General features: G+C 35.9%; 1 protein-coding gene across 2 annotated transcripts in view; it reads left to right on the forward strand.

The window, feature by feature from the left end:
• The window catches only part of grid1a (glutamate receptor, ionotropic, delta 1a), a 240,849-nt gene that overhangs the window by 196,333 nt on the left and 28,516 nt on the right, over positions 1 to 16,000 (forward strand). For both annotated transcript variants that reach the window (XM_017309069.1, XM_008429213.2), the window contains 3 exons: positions 10,279 to 10,452; positions 13,138 to 13,299; positions 15,235 to 15,354. In XM_017309069.1, coding sequence (XP_017164558.1) covers positions 10,279 to 10,452; positions 13,138 to 13,299; positions 15,235 to 15,354 — 456 coding nt within the window. The remainder of the gene's footprint in view (positions 1 to 10,278; positions 10,453 to 13,137; positions 13,300 to 15,234; positions 15,355 to 16,000) is intronic.

Below are 16,000 nucleotides of genomic sequence, written 5' to 3' on the forward strand. Positions count from 1 at the left end.
CCCGAGGACCTTTAAATCTCATCAGCTGTTTTTAAATAGCTCTAAAATCTTAACATTTTGGGCAAAACCTTTATGCGGAATAGTTTTTGAAAGATTAAAGCCTCTTTTAGCGGATAATAATAAAAAAAAAAATTTAAAGGCACACGGAGCCTTTGTTTACAGAGCGAGTCGAGGTCACATGGCAGCTGGAACCCTCGGAGGGTCCGTCGGGCTTAACAGGTATCACGATTATAGGTTTTCTGTATTCCAAGCAGCAATACCTATAACTCACCAAAACACTGGCAAGAGATGCTAGTATTGCTTGATGTTTTGATAGGCATCAGGGAAAAGTGGCAATAACTTCTCTGACTTCCTCCATGTTGAATATTTATGAATTATTTGACTTGTCTGTCATGATGATAAATTTTGTTGGTTAATAAATTGTTCCAGAAGTCACCACTATAAACGAGGCTGTTGTGACATATTCATGCAATCTGATGGCAATGGCATAATAATGCAAGAAAACTTTCTAAAAGACCAATAAACATTAATTTATAATGAAGATTTAACACTGAAACTGGAAGATATTTTAATTATCCAAAATAAATAAACGGAAACAAATGAAGTGAATTATAAAGTCTCTATAAACAAGATTTTAGATCAATGCACCAGACTGAAAACTTTTATCGTCCAGGTTTTGGTTGAAAGAGGGAGAGAAAAAAGAAAAACAATAAATCGTGCAAATGGAAATTATTGAGTTTGCTCTAATTTATCATGTGATGAATCGATTTATGGTTTATTGCTGCAGACCTACTTGTGTTTTATTTCTAATAAGATAACATGTTTCAGTTGCAAGACATTTGTAGAGTTTCAATTGGCTGATGTCTGGTTTGTGTTATTCATTTATTTATTTTTTATTCTTCAGGTCAGGTCTGTTTTAATTTGTACAAATTCCACATTTTGTGGAATGTTGTCCTTATTTCTATCCCTCCTTCCTTGGTTTTCTTTCCTTTTTTAGTTCTTTCTTTCTCCTTGTTTGCCTTTAATTTTGTCAGCCCAGATGAAACCAGCCATGAAGCAAAACAAGCACCTTGAAATAAGAGTAATATAGACATGTTGGGAAGATTTACAACAAGATTCAATAACTGCTCTTGCCGGCTGCTGTTTCTCACCACATCTTAGCCTTCAGAGCTTTTTCTCGTATACAAAAGAAAAATAAAAAAAAGCATAAAATCTCTGAGCTGCTTAGAAGTCTTTTTTTAATCTTTCCCCTCCCCTCCTCATTTTCCCCAGCTACTAAAGCATGAAACGCATTGAATCCAAGGATGTATAAAACTAAATGATTTATCCACCATCCTTGCTTATCTCAAAGGGGAGCGGATGCTTAAAGGAAGGTGTAAAGATAATTTACTTTCATTAATCCATTTAGATTAGATGTCTAAGAACTTTCTCACATAGCTTGTGGCAAAAAATACTTTTTTATGCAGCTTCTAATTATTTTAAACTCTTGTGAAAAGCTGCAAACACTCTTTGTAAACTAATCCATAAGCTGCATCTGCAGGGCCGACTCTTTTCATAGCGTGCTGTAATATATTGATCCAAGATGGTGTTTCCTCCTGGTGTTATATACAGATCCTGAAAGCCTGCTTATGTTCAGTCTAGCGTTGCCACGTATCCTGAATGGAAATCACATTTCCCCATTACTGCCTGGTCCTGAAAACTCCCGTCAGTCCCAGGTGGCAGCTGCTGCCATCATGCTGAAACATCACTCAGTAGAAATGCACTTTTTTAACCAGGTGATGGTGAAACTCTTATGTCATTTTGTTAGTCAGCTTCCTGAGCTCCCATCACACCCCAGGACCCCACAAAGTCAAAATAAGGCCTCGCTTTTCATTCAGCTCTCCTGACGAACCTTTATGCAAATCTACCGCCAGCGGCAGCATGCAGTGTGATGAATGTAGCTGTCAATGTTAAAATCTGATAATAGTTCACATTGAAAATAATTTAGATGGAATGCATGGCAGCGATCTCAAGCAAAGCGTAACGGAAAAACAAAAATATTACCCTCACCTTTATTACAAAAAAACTTTCACTTTGTTTTTTTGGCCTGATAAACATTCTTTACACTGTAAAAGTCTGTAATCACAATGTTAATAAATTCTCCTCTCGTCAATAGAACATCCCCTGTCACCCTAAGATTTATAAGTATTGATTAAATATTGTTGTGTAGTTATTTTCCAAGTATGTTTGCATAAAAAAAAATAGCAGCATACATTTTTGAGGTGCACAATATATTAAATAGTAATCATTATCAAAATATAAATTGGGAGGCACTGACATCCCAAACAGTCAGATGGACCAACTGAGATCAGTGCCCACATTTGTTTATTTAAAATTGTAAATGGTTGAAATATTAGTTGTATAAGTATAACGTATAACGTGACTAATCTGAGCATTTTAATGCTTTAATATGAACACAATGCAGACGGCAACAGAAGTGGAACATTTTTCAACTTTCTTGTGTTGCATTGCTAGCCCAAATGTGCACATGTACGCACACATGCTCAAATTTTCATATGCACAAATTATGCTGGTCGCCAGACTGGATGAGGTCAAACCACCTTTTTTGTCAGTCAACAGATTATTATTACTAAGGCGCTTTATATTCCAAGACATCCAATTATTTTTCTAAGAATGCTGTTTGTACAATTGTAGCTTTAGCCTGGCCTGGATTTTAACACAAAGTGAATCTGAAGGCCACAGTTTTATTCCATTATTTCTAAACCACTTTGTCTAAAAAAAAAAAACAAAAAAACCTGACCAACATGTTCTTGGTGTACAATGTGAAAGCTTTGAAATGGTTTGCCATAATGTGATTTGGGGCCAAAGGGCACAGGAATAATAGGCGGGCGTGTATTTCAGGAAACCACCCGCTAAACCGGGTCGCTCCAACCGCCAGCACAGCGATCCACATCTGACACAATCTGGTTGATTCAGATGGATTGCATATCGCGGAAGGATTTGTTTGTTGTTTTCTTCCGCTTTGAAACGTAGAACAGTGACACATGAAAGTGTTTGATGGATTAGGTGGCTGCGCCTGCTGTGACACAGCGAAAGAGGACAGTCATGATATGACTGATGACGGGTGACTGCCTATCGGGCCACTGAGATGGAAACGATTCTTCTGATGCAATCTCTGCTGCCCCACGCTTCGTGATTAGTAGGTGTATTACTTTAAGACAGCGTCTGTGCGGTGAAGAAATACTTAACTTTCAATTATATCGAAATGGCTGTATGAAACGGCTGCTATCAAAACACTAGATTTGATGTTGAGGTGCTTCCTGTCATTAACCGCGTTGAGCATCCATGCAGAAATCCAATTTAAATGTCAAATTTTTTTTTGTATTAACTCAGAAGTGGTCGCCCCGGGAGACGTGCAGTTTCATGGTGATACATTTAAAATGGACCTCTCTTTATGAGCCATCGTATTTAAATGTTACAGAAGTTAAATTCATTGGAGCAATTCAGTTGTCAATGAGGTTAATATGTCCCCAACTCGCATTACACTAAGACCTGCTAAGATGGACCGTAATTCATTCTCCATTACTGTGATGAAATCCTCAGCAGAAGTACAAGTACAGATAATGATTTTTGCTGTGCTTCCTGTTGGCCTTTTTCAGTATCACTTGTTAGTGTTATGACTGTAAATTATTGGCTCACACTGTTCTGTTGCTCTGGGCTGTTAAAAGACCTCCGTAAAAACAAAAATGTATCTAACTTTTTTTTTTTTTTTTTTTGCATTACCACACACTATAAGCCAACTGTGCCAACTCTTTCTAGGTGTTAACCTCTCTGGTCAAGGGGGAACATTTCTACTCCAAGCTTCACTCTAACCAAACCGAAACGCCCCGAGATATCTCACAATGAAACAGTGTTGCGTTTTGGCTTTTGACACAGAGCTGTTTAAGTGAAAATAGTGTTTTAAATTTTCAGATTTTCACCAGACAAAATATGGTGTCTGGAAACATCTAGATGGACTGCAGCATGTGTCATGCATGTTCCACTTAGTCATTTCAGAATACATGTAAGAACTAAAATACTCATGGCCGACCTTCCCTTACTTTTCCTCTGGATTAGGTCAGTATATTATTGCAGGAAGCCTAAGGAAATCTGAATCAAACTACAAACTACAAACTGCATGAATAAACTATCTCTAGTTTGTAGGGGCATAATGATATATTAACCTGTAAGACAAAACTTTACTTTACGGGGTTCAACAAAGGAGATGGGATTTTGAAAAAGTTTTTTTTTGAAAGCTAAAGATTCAATGTTTTTTGTTTTAAAAGTAAATTGGCTAATCATCTAATTTTTTTTTTAAATAGTCCTTTTTGTGTTTTCACAAACAAGATAAAGATTGTGTAGTTTTCACTGTATTTTATAAAATTTACATTCAAAGTTGATTTATCCTGTTCAGGTTTGTTCAGTGACAATATTTCAGATGTTAAACTTAATGATCCTATGCAGTTCAGACTTCTTCAGGAAAAAAAAAAAAGAAGTGAAGTAGACCTTTAATGTTAACAAGATCTATAGTGGATGCTCATGATGAGAGTCACACTTTTCTTTCATTGCTCTTTCCTAACCTGCATATTACTCTGTTACGTTCTCATTTCCACCAAGCATCCATCATTTTGCCACACAAACGCTTTAGAAGTGACGACTTGTTCGGTACACATGCAGCAGAGTCCTCCCGGGTTCCCTGATAACATCTTACATTTCTGACAGTCAATACGACCAGTCAATAACTCTAAAAGTATTTTCTTATTCTACAAGATAAAAATCTCAATAATATATGCAAGTTTAAATCACATCCACATCCAATGCTCATAGTAGCTTAGACGTTTTCTGCCGGAAAAAGTCACACAATGGCAGCAGTTGCACAGTGTATTGCAAAAAGAGATTTACTTTGATAAGAGTTATTGTAATATTTTAATTTCACAAGATCTTGTGCCACCCCTACAAGTTCATGCTGAACATCTTTTTGCATTTGCCTGTTTTAGTATAAAAGCAAATTAAAGCAATAAATACACCGTTTTGGCCTTCATCACTGCTCGGAATACTAACTTTCGTTTTCCGACTGGGTTTTAAAGCCGGACTTTTACAGCACACCAAACCCTTGTTCAGTCATTATCAGTGTGATAAAGCAATGCAATTATTCTTTAGCTTTTAACACAAAAACTTTTACTCCTATTTTAGAAAATGTGTAATTTTAAGCTCTTTTCATATCAAGCCCCAACACAAAACTCAGACTTTGGAAATAAAGCTACCCCAGTTTGTTTTTGATCATTTTCTTAGAAAAATAAAGACAACAGAGTTGTCTATTTGTAAAGACAAAAAAAAAGTCAGTGTTACAGAACCAGCTAAACTGCAACTGCCTTTTTGTTGAGAGTGGCATTTGTACAGCAAGAGCACTTGTTCCTTCCTAACATGCCTAGACAGTCTGACCTCTACAAATTGTTAGGGATTTGCTGTTGGCTCAAAAGGACATCAGCTTGTTCAAACATTCTGCCTATTTTTCTGACACTGAAAGTAAAGTGCAGCAAAGGTGCTTTGCGTCCTTATATGTTTTCTACAAAGACCTTGTAGCATTGCAATATTTTTTTCAACTAACATCGACGTTTTGATCATAAAAAATAAAGTTGGTGAACAAAAATGCATCAGTTTGGTTAGTTAGGCAGATTGAACGGCTGAATAGGCTGATTTAAAAGTATAATACTATTTCTAAAAGTTATAAACAAAATGTAAATGTTTGCAGTTGCAAAACCTAATTTTTGCATTTTCTTCAGATATGTGTAACCAGTTGATCAGCTTTCAGTAGTCTTAAATAACTAGTATGCCTTTCGGATGCTCAAATATAGTTGGATGTTCTTGCAATGCAAGCATGGCTTCGTTTTAGTAATTCATATTAATATAAAGTAAACTTAGTAATCCTTATATAAAATCAGCTGAGTGCTGATTGTCTTTCTGACAAAATAGTTCTCCATGTAGTAAGTAATAACTGCTACTAAAACATGAACAATTCAAACACGCTTTTTTTCCATCATCATCAATACAAACCGACCCGTTTACATTTGTCAAAAAATGTTGCACTTCTGCAACATTCTGCATTCCTGCTCAATGTAGTTGCTAAGACACTGGAGGCTAATGTGGAGGTTGTGGTGAAGCCAGACAGAAAAAAGTAGACAATCGTAGCAACCAACCGTACTGCTGTACTTTAACACTTGAAAATGTTATGCAAGATTATCAGAAAAACATAAATTATTCAGCACTGATGATGAATACATTTGCACAGACCAGATCCTTGTGCAGACTTTCAAAAATATATATTTTGTGTGTCAGATCCATGTTTGCTTGAATTAATTTATTTTAGTATTGAATGATCTTTTGTCTCTTTGTATTAAAATGTATTTGTAGCAACAACAAATTTAAGGGCGAAAGCAAGCAACCAGTGACACACTGAAGAAAATCATTCATAATAAAGCAAAAAATAAATAAAAAATCTTAAAAAAATAACATTAGAACTGAATGAAAAGTACACACTTCCATAAGGGATCTGAATACTGCTAACTTTTTTGCCAAGCAGGGAGTTGAGATTTTTTTTTTAAGAGAGGACTGAATTCTCCCACATACATTGGTTTTGGCCTAATTAAAGAAACTAAAAAAAATGCATATTGTAATTACAAATTTTGCTCTCAACTACTCCTAAAATATGTTGCCACCATATGAAACAGTATTAAGTACTTTTCTTTTCAGACTTTTCTTAGTATCGGTTTTAAGCTTGAAGTGACGACCCTGTCCTGTAGTAATGTTCCACCAATACAAATGTAAATATTAAACCAGTTAGTTAATTGGTGGTGGTGTTATGTGGAACAAGAATTAAAAAAGAAGAAGAAAAAAAAAACTTTCCAGACTGGGATTCCCTAGGCAGCTTAGCCACATTTCACACGGTTCATTTAAGTTAACAAGTCGAAAGTTCACCAGGTCATAGTCTTAAATTGCCATATTTGTATCTCCACTGAAACTGTCATTAAAATTAGAAGAGAAACCGGTTGCCTTCTCCTCATGTGCATCTGCTTTAACCACTAGCAAAACACAGAACAGCTGTGACATATGAATTATAAAATATTTGTTTCACACATATTGCTTTTAGTTTCTCTGGTTTCAAGAACAAATGCTGTGCACTGATCAGCTGTAACATAAAACTACACACAGTTAAAGAGGACTTCAGAAAGCCTGCTTCCTTGAGAATATTAAACAAATACAGTCATGCTTTTGACATATCTAAAAATTTTAAGGAACTCCGACACCCCCTAAAACCAATCTGATGCGATATTTAGAAGATATTTACTGCAAATATTAGCTTCGTTGGTAGTGCTAGAATAATTTCCAACATATGCATTGATGCATTCTAAGCTAAATTTGGTGTGTGAACTATTAAAAAGATAGAGAGAAAACTAATACTATTTACTGCTCAATAACCTTGTATTGACTACTTCCAGCTGCTTATAGTCAAATCAACCATGACTTACTCAGCTAACACACACCTGAGGTGTTATTCTAAGCTGTTTGAGGTGTTGTAGAGAGAAAAATAACTTGAGTGACAACCTTTTTTTGCCACAGAAATGATTCAAACTCATGAGTGTGTGAAGAATCTACGAGTCTTAATGACCGGAATAAATTAACTCCCTGCTATCTGGGCAAATCGATTCAGCTGAAGTGTTGCCATAGTGATTTGAAAAGAAGCTAATGCAGTGATAGGTTTTCTTAAATATGTTCTGTTCAATGAATGAAACAGAAACTAAAAGCAGTCATTCAAAATTTACAGGAACGTGTCATTTCTGCTGTGTGTTACAACAGAAAATACTCACTTCCATATTCAAGTGATTGTGTCCATATGGAAAACGATTGTCCTGATAGTTGATAAAAAAAAATTAGCAAATTGCCCCATGTAAGTGGTTATTTCAGCAGGTTTTTGGTAAATGGTAGTCACATCCAAACCTTTTTGTTGGATGAAAGTATCTAAGAGAAAGTCGAGCTAAAGCCTTATATCCACAGAGCTTTGTTTTTCATTGTTAACACCCACTCCCTCTCAGCTCAGCTGTGTGCCGTTTCAAAAACCACCATAGCTTCTAATTAAATGACTGTCATAATTACGGGTAAGGAAAAAAAAAAAAAAAAAACCTTTATTGCTCATAAAAGATTAATAACATGCAATAAGCAGCACGGAGGGGCTAATTTAGCCTGTCTGTCAGCCAAACTTGATTAGATTAATGTATTTTGGTCATCAGCTGTCATTGAGACATGACTGTGCTGCATTGGTGCTCTCAGCAATCTAAGCTACTCATCTGATGTAATTATGTGATAATTGTAGATTTCAGCGGCGGTTTGTGTGTGATCTGCATCTGTCAAAAACAATATTGTGATTTTACTCGTGGGCTTTTTAAATCTTTTACAGTGCAGTTAGATTAGTGATCCATAAAGTAGTTACACTGACTTGCAAGACAACGTGTGCATCTTTGCACCTTAAAGTAGATATGGCTGTTTTGAAGACATTTTTCCAGATAAGTTAGACATTAACTACTACAGTATAGGTCTGTTTTTTTTGTTTTTTTCCCCCCACACACAGGATAAAAGTTCCATGTTTCAGGTCCAGATCCTGCTGGTCAGTCTTACTGCTGGGTCAGGTTCTGACATGAATGTCACTTGGGATTATGACAGAACACTTGGACAGGGCGGCACTATCAGTTATTAACTTGGACATAGGGTTCAGCTCGGTGAGCCAAGCGACATAATTTGTCTGATTAATGTGTCGCAGCAACTCATGAATATTCATGCTTTCCACCTGACTGGTCTCGAAGAGTCAGAAAGAGCCAGAGGAAAAAAATAGATGAGCAAAAAAAAAAAAAAAAAAACACCCAAGGAGTCTTTACCTCACACTGTGCACTGATGACAATGATGAAAGAAATTATGAAAAACATTTTCTTTCACATATCAATCAGAAAAAGGCACACATTAAAAGTAAATAAAAAACGCCTTAAACACAGTAAGATGATAATCATGTAGGAAACAGATTCCACTACTTAAATCTGGTTAAGAAAGCTAATGTGCACAAACAAATCGTCTCACACAATGCTGAAGTGCCAGGATCTGGGATGTAAAAAATAAAAAAACAAAATTTGTCTTCATGTAACATTTTTACCGTACAAATTCAGCTGAAAATGCACTGAAAAGGTACAACAACCTAATTACAAATCCATTTGCACCAACAACACCCCACTACGTTAAAGCACCTTCTGATTCTGTTTTAGCATTCATCTTGATTAGGAGTCTGTCAGCATTTCACATCTTGACTTATTAGTGATATTTTTCCATTCTATTGTCTAAATCTTGTCAGCTTCTTCTCACGGGATCACAAAGGCCAATAGAAAACACATTAAACCGTCTCCGTACACCAGCAGTAAAAACAGAAGGATTAGTGAAAAAGAGATGAAAACAACTGACTATGAACAAGGATCGAGGGGATGTTTTTTTTTTTTTTTTTTTTTTTTTTTTAAGGTATGTGTGGTCAGGAATATATCAGCCTTTAGCTGCTCGAGTTTCGACCTGCCGGTAACCTCACAGCTTTGTCAAGTAGTATATGAATCCAGTGTTTCTCATGAGACTCGCTGTCTGCCTCAGCATTGACCACTATCCTGCTCTGGAGAATAACAGGCAGCAGCAACAGGCTGTGTCTCATGAATATGGATCTGATCCTCAATACAACCTGAACTCTCTCTCTCTCTGTCTCTCTCTCAAAAAAAAAAAAAAAAAAAAAAAGGAACCAGAAGTAAGCTTTTTTTATTTAGATTTTTTTTGTTAGGATAAAAAATTCATATGTATGATTAGCTTTAACTTGTAGATATGATTAATCTGGATTCTTTTGTTTAAATAAAGATGTCACTAGATCTTATTTGCTCAATTTGCATGTACAGAAAGTAAATTCTCAAGTTGATATTTCAACCCAGTTGCACTATTTTACCTGCTCGCTCATGCACTCATCCTTCTTGAACGGCGTTTAAAATTCGAGCCGCTGAAGGGGACAGCACCGCCAACATCCTTCAAGACCGTCTGTCCCCCATTCAGGTTTCTTCATGACCGCTCACGGTGCAACGATCCCAGGCTGACATTTGCAGGCTGAGCGTCGTTTTCGATCTCGACCGAAATCAAATGAAAATAAAACGTCTCTGTTGTGTTCGTCTTCAGGAGGTGAGCGATGCGGATATAATGGAGTTGATTCACAGCTCGCTGGGGCGGATGACAATCATCCGTCAGGTTTTCCCACTGTGGAGGGACACCAATGTTCGATGCATGAGGAACAATCATCGCATTTCATCCCTGCTGTGCGATCCGCAGGAAGGCTACCTGCAGTCACTGGAGGTAAATAAAACTAATGAGATTCTGTGCATCGTTTAAAAACTGAAAGTATAACTCCTTGAGTAAATATTTTTAGGACAGCCATTCCCAACAAATGACATGTAACCAAGTTTAAGGTTTGAAATCTCTGTGGTTCGCCCGCTCTAGCACTATGCCAGACACCCGATTTACAGCGGGATTCAGAGTAAGGGGGTGGGCGTGTACAAATGCGTAACAGAATTAGTCATTTCAAATCTTTGTATGCTTTACAATATGTATTCTGGATATTTATCATATAGAAATCTCAGTAAATAAAGTTTAAGTTGGTGCTTAAAAAAATAAGTTAAAACGATGAAACACTGAGTGGTTTCGCAAGGCGTTGTTGCTCACAGGATTTCTCTGGTTTTGTGCGTGTAAAATCGAAATAAATAAATACGTACAATCAATATTTAAAAAACAAAAACAAAAAAAGAAAAAAACTTTTACTACAGATTTAAAGGAGTGAGGCCAGTCGAGCAAAAGTTATGACTTTCTGTCCAGTATAGCACCGAGTTGTTAAGTTTGTCATTTGTTCTTCTGAATATGTCGTCATACTGAGCCCCATGTTATGCACTAGGAAAAACAACTGTATTAATATATTTGAAATGATTTGTCTTTTCTTTTCTTGGGAGTCCTTCATGGTGAAGCTTTATGCCTGTTTTATGGATAACGGTTGTAATCCTAAACCACAAGTGATTCTCCTCTGGATTATCAAGGGTGTAAATACAATATTAATATATTTTTTTATGTTGTCTAATGTTTTAGGTTGGGTTTTTTTCATCAAAACTAAAATAAACACCTGCTTTGATTCACACTCACTTCCACATTTCCACTGTGTGTGCAAATGAGATTCATCTGTTGGCTAAATTTGATATCAGACAAAAATGTATTTTTGTAGTTTAGGTTCTGGTAAAGTATTTACATTACTAAGTTATTTTATAATTTGCTAATAGTAATTTTGATCTAAATTATTAGTTGTTTCTTTTTTAATAATTACACTTATCCATAGCCAAAACGACTCCTATAGCTGATATGACGGTGGTTATTTCTTGAATAAGTCTCATTAAATTCCATATATATATATATTTTTAGTCTTCAATTTCTGTTTAGAATATAGTTTAATCATTCAGCCACAGTGCAGCTGCTGAATGTCAGGAAATTGCAAATATGAACTGATTATGTATGCAACTGAATGTATATTAAACTCCCTTGGCAAGATAATTATGAGAGACATGGATGCCTATGAATACAAATTACTGCAGCAGAGTTTCTTGGGAATTACCAGCATAACTAAGTAAATTGTTATCTTATGCTATTGAAGCTTGTTTTAATTAATGTTCCACTGAAATTTGTGTCAAAATCACCACAAAATCAATTTATTAGAAAGATGCCACAAGCTCAAGTGTGGTATTAAATGTTTCTCCAGTATAGGTCAAACCATGTTAATTTAACCACCGACAAAGAATATTACTGAAAAAACTGTATAATTTCTGTGACAGTCATTTATTTCAGTCCACCTGGAAATCACACAGAGATGGTAAGTGTTCAAGATCAGGCTTGGAGTATTTTCTGAAAGGGGTTGAAATAGCTTGGTTTTCCTCCTGTACGGTTCTAAGATTTTTGTTCGACTCAGTCGATCATGACTGGAATAGCTGTTTCCCTATGGCTCTACTGAAATGCTAATTGTACAGTTAATCATCACAACATACAGATGGCCGAACCATGTGGTGTGTGCACCCAACGTCTTCAATAATTCACGTAAACGAGGTTAGATATATCCGGTAATGGCAGTAAAATCATTAATCTGAACAGTTTAACGGTTAAAAGATGGCAGCTCAAAACTCCATTCGAAGCTAAATAGCTTTTATGCGACCTGAGACATACTGAACTGAGTTTCACCTGGATTCAGCTCCTGACTCACTGACCTGGAGGCGAGCGAAGCCGATTCGGAGAATTTCCTACCAACGAGAGGCTTGGAGTGGGAGCTCGAAGAATGTCACGAACTGAATGCCAGGGGTAGCTGCCAATATTGTTCCCGATGATAGTTTTCTCGGGGAAAGTTTACTTTGAATTGACCTAGAAAACCTTCAGTGTTAAATCGATTGTCACACCCGGGCTGAATCCGGGAAGGATCCACCGCTGTGTCCATGAGGCGGAAACGGTTGAATGATTGGCAATACTAAAGTCCAATACGAAGAGTAAATTTAACCATGTCGCTCCAAAATACCATTAAATTTTTCCTACTTTATCATAAAAAAAACTCTTACTGTGCAGGAAGAGCATCACCTTCCAAGGCAGAACAGCAATTAAATCTCACCGACTCACCGAAGAGTATCCTGAAAATAAAATTAGTGGACAAGACACGAATGAGGAGACGAGCTGAGTTTTGTGAAGAAGAGAACAAAAAGTTTGTCTAAACTTTCAAATAAGGAGACATGTTTCATGCACACCTGGAAAAGAAAAGAAAAAATCAATTCAACCTTGCGATCTGCTGCCATTCTGAAGAGCAGAAACGTTCTCTTACTCTACGTTACAGAGAAGGGAGAACTTCAGAAGGGTTGTCTTCTGGGACCCCAAAAAATTACAATATTGTTTCTTTGTGGAATCGTTTCTGTGCTGCCGAGATATTTTCCTTAAAGTGAAGTTTTTCTTTTTTCTTCTCTCCAACAGGTGTCCAATCTCTACCTGTATGATAGTGTTTTGATGCTGGCAAACGCCTTCTATAGAAAACTGGAGGACAGGAAGTGGCACAGTATGGCCAGTCTAAACTGCATGAGGAAGTCCACAAAACCCTGGAACGGAGGATGGTCTATGCTGGACACCATTCAAAAGGTAAGAGGCCTTGTTTTCTTTTTAAATCAAACTTTTCTTGTTAACAAGCAGTGTCGTCTTTGTAATTTTATCAAAGGCTAAAGTGAAGCCTTTGATACATTTGATTTTAATTGAACTTTCTAAAGATGCTATTTTCTGACTTTTTTGAGCTTTAGATCATGAGCTTTACATTCCTTGAGTGTTTCTTAAAGTCTTCTATGCAAACTCAGGTCTTCTGGTAGTCGACTCTGCATCCCCAGAACCAAACATGGAGAAGCATCATTCAGTTTGTATGCTCCTCTAATCCGTAACAAATTTTAAGAAAACTGCAAAACAGTTGGAAAAAAAATCAAGGGTAAAAACCCACTTACTTGGAGGTGGTTAGATTAATAATGCCTGGAACACCAATTCTAGTCTTTATTCAATATTGGTTGATTACTCTTGATCATTTTGATGACAGTATTTGAATAAATGTAATGTTTGTTCACTGTTTGCTGTTCCTAATATAATTGATTACCCTGTAATGTGTTTAACATGCAAAGCACTTTAAGCTGCCTTGTTGCTGAAATGTGATGTGACTTAAAAAACAATACTGTAGATATAAATTGTTCATAAAAGCTATACATATTTGATTAAAAATATAGGATTCATTGAAATACAGTAGAAAATATGTACTTATACAAACTATTTTAACAGATGAAGCACAATCCTGCACATGGAAATTCTGTGGTATATATATATATATATATATATATATTTTTTTTTTTTTTTGAAAGCCCAGAGGAAGCTGATTATTAAATGCAAACTCTATTCCTGGTTTCAGGATGGATTTATGGTAGTTTCCAGGCTTTGATCCTGTTATATTTATGTGGCCTTCTCAGTTCTTTCAATGAAAAAAGCCCCCAATATCGGAGAGGCGTTTGATCTCATCCACCTCAATCTAATAATGTATTTTTATTATTGTTGCACAGAGTGGTGCTGGTTTAATTTTAGATGTGACATCAGATGGCTCAGTGTGGTCCGAGCAAACAAGGCAGGGAACATAGTGTTAATTTGTTACCACGTGCAATCTTAAAATTATGTTTGTTTTTCTGTAACACATTGATTTTATTCCAAAAAATTCAACACGGCATCTCTCGCCCTATTGAAAAATCCAAGTAAAGCAAAATTCAAAATATGAGGCCCTCGTGTTATCTAAAATCAGCAAGCAAACTTTTAAGTGTCTTATATAAGATTTTCTTGAATTTATACACAGAAAATTCTGTTGGTATATAAAACATGGCTGTGTCATTATTGTACAAAGTGCAAAGCTGAATTAACTCAGGTGTGGTACAGCTCTTTTATACATCCATCTTCACCTACTGTTTGGACGAAATGTATATGAAGCCAATACCAATTCTTTTTTTTAGCCTTCAAAATAAAAAGGCAGAGGAAATATGAATAAAGTTAATTGCAAATGTAATTTTTCATAAAATTAATCAAAATCTTTGGACTTGATAGAAAAATAATAATTGCATCTGAACTAAAACATAATTGATGTTGCTTTAAATATCCAGAGACCTCAAAGGAAAATTTGTTAAAATAGCTTCAAGTATGAAAATATTTCAGGCAAAATAGTTTGTGTTAAATGAGTGAATTCTATTCAAAATGAAGAATAATAAAAAAAAAACATTAAGGTTGAGATATGTGTAAAAGCAATGCCACCAATGCTCAAATGTTTAAAGGCAAATGTTGGGGTAAATAAACAAAGGAAATCTGAATCTCTGTTGAATGTATAATTTGTACATTTGTCACGTTGTATATAATGAAGAACATTACTATTGTTAAATTTTTTATTAATGTCCTTGTCTTTTTGTTTTATTTCCAGTCTGAAATCAACATGCTTCTAAAAAAAAAAAAAAAAAAAAATACAGCTTTTTGTTATTATTATTATTTATTTTTTATTTTTTGCAACAGGGTCGGATCAGCGGCCTGACTGGATTGATGGACTTCCGTGCCGAAGGCTCCAATTCCCATGTACAGTTTGAGATCCTTGGGACCAGCTACAGTGAGACATTTGTGAAAGATGTGAAACGGGTCAGTCTGTTTTCTCCCCTGTGCAGCTTGCGACATATTTTCCTTTTGGCAAGCTAGCAACTTGAATGTCAGAAATAAATTTCATGCAATTTGTTTCAAAGAAAAGCCACGGCTTTTAGTTCAGTACAGAATAGCGTCTGTGCCATGTCCCGGTTGTATAGTCTGTGCAATATGCTGAAGACAGGTCAATTAGAGCTTCCTTATGAAAGTCCATTCAGGAGGCTTTTAGTGGCTAGATTCAATTTTGTGCTGACTTACATGGCTGTCCAAGGTGCTGAAAGAACTTCTGATGAAAATGGCCTGTATGTCTCAATACAACTACCCAACTAGGCATTTCTTAGTAACCCATGCAAATATACTTTAGATTAGGCACATGTTCATTAGACCTGTAGGTAATATTTTTTCTATTCAAACTTTTTTTTTACCCATTTTGTTGGACATAAAAGATCTTTAGAAATTTGGTCAGGCAGTGGAAAAATACAAGGATAGTGGCATCAGAATTGCATGTGTATGTGTGCTTTTTTTATTATATTCTTCTGAGAATTAACCATAACGTACACGCACAGAATAGCTGCGTCTGGATCATTTACTGCTCATTGTGCTTAATATACATTTTATAAGTGTCAGAAACCTTGTTTTGGACTTC

The sequence above is a fragment of the Poecilia reticulata genome, linkage group LG15 (genome assembly GCF_000633615.1).
Source record: "Poecilia reticulata strain Guanapo linkage group LG15, Guppy_female_1.0+MT, whole genome shotgun sequence".
Classification (NCBI taxonomy): Eukaryota; Metazoa; Chordata; class Actinopteri; order Cyprinodontiformes; family Poeciliidae; genus Poecilia; species Poecilia reticulata.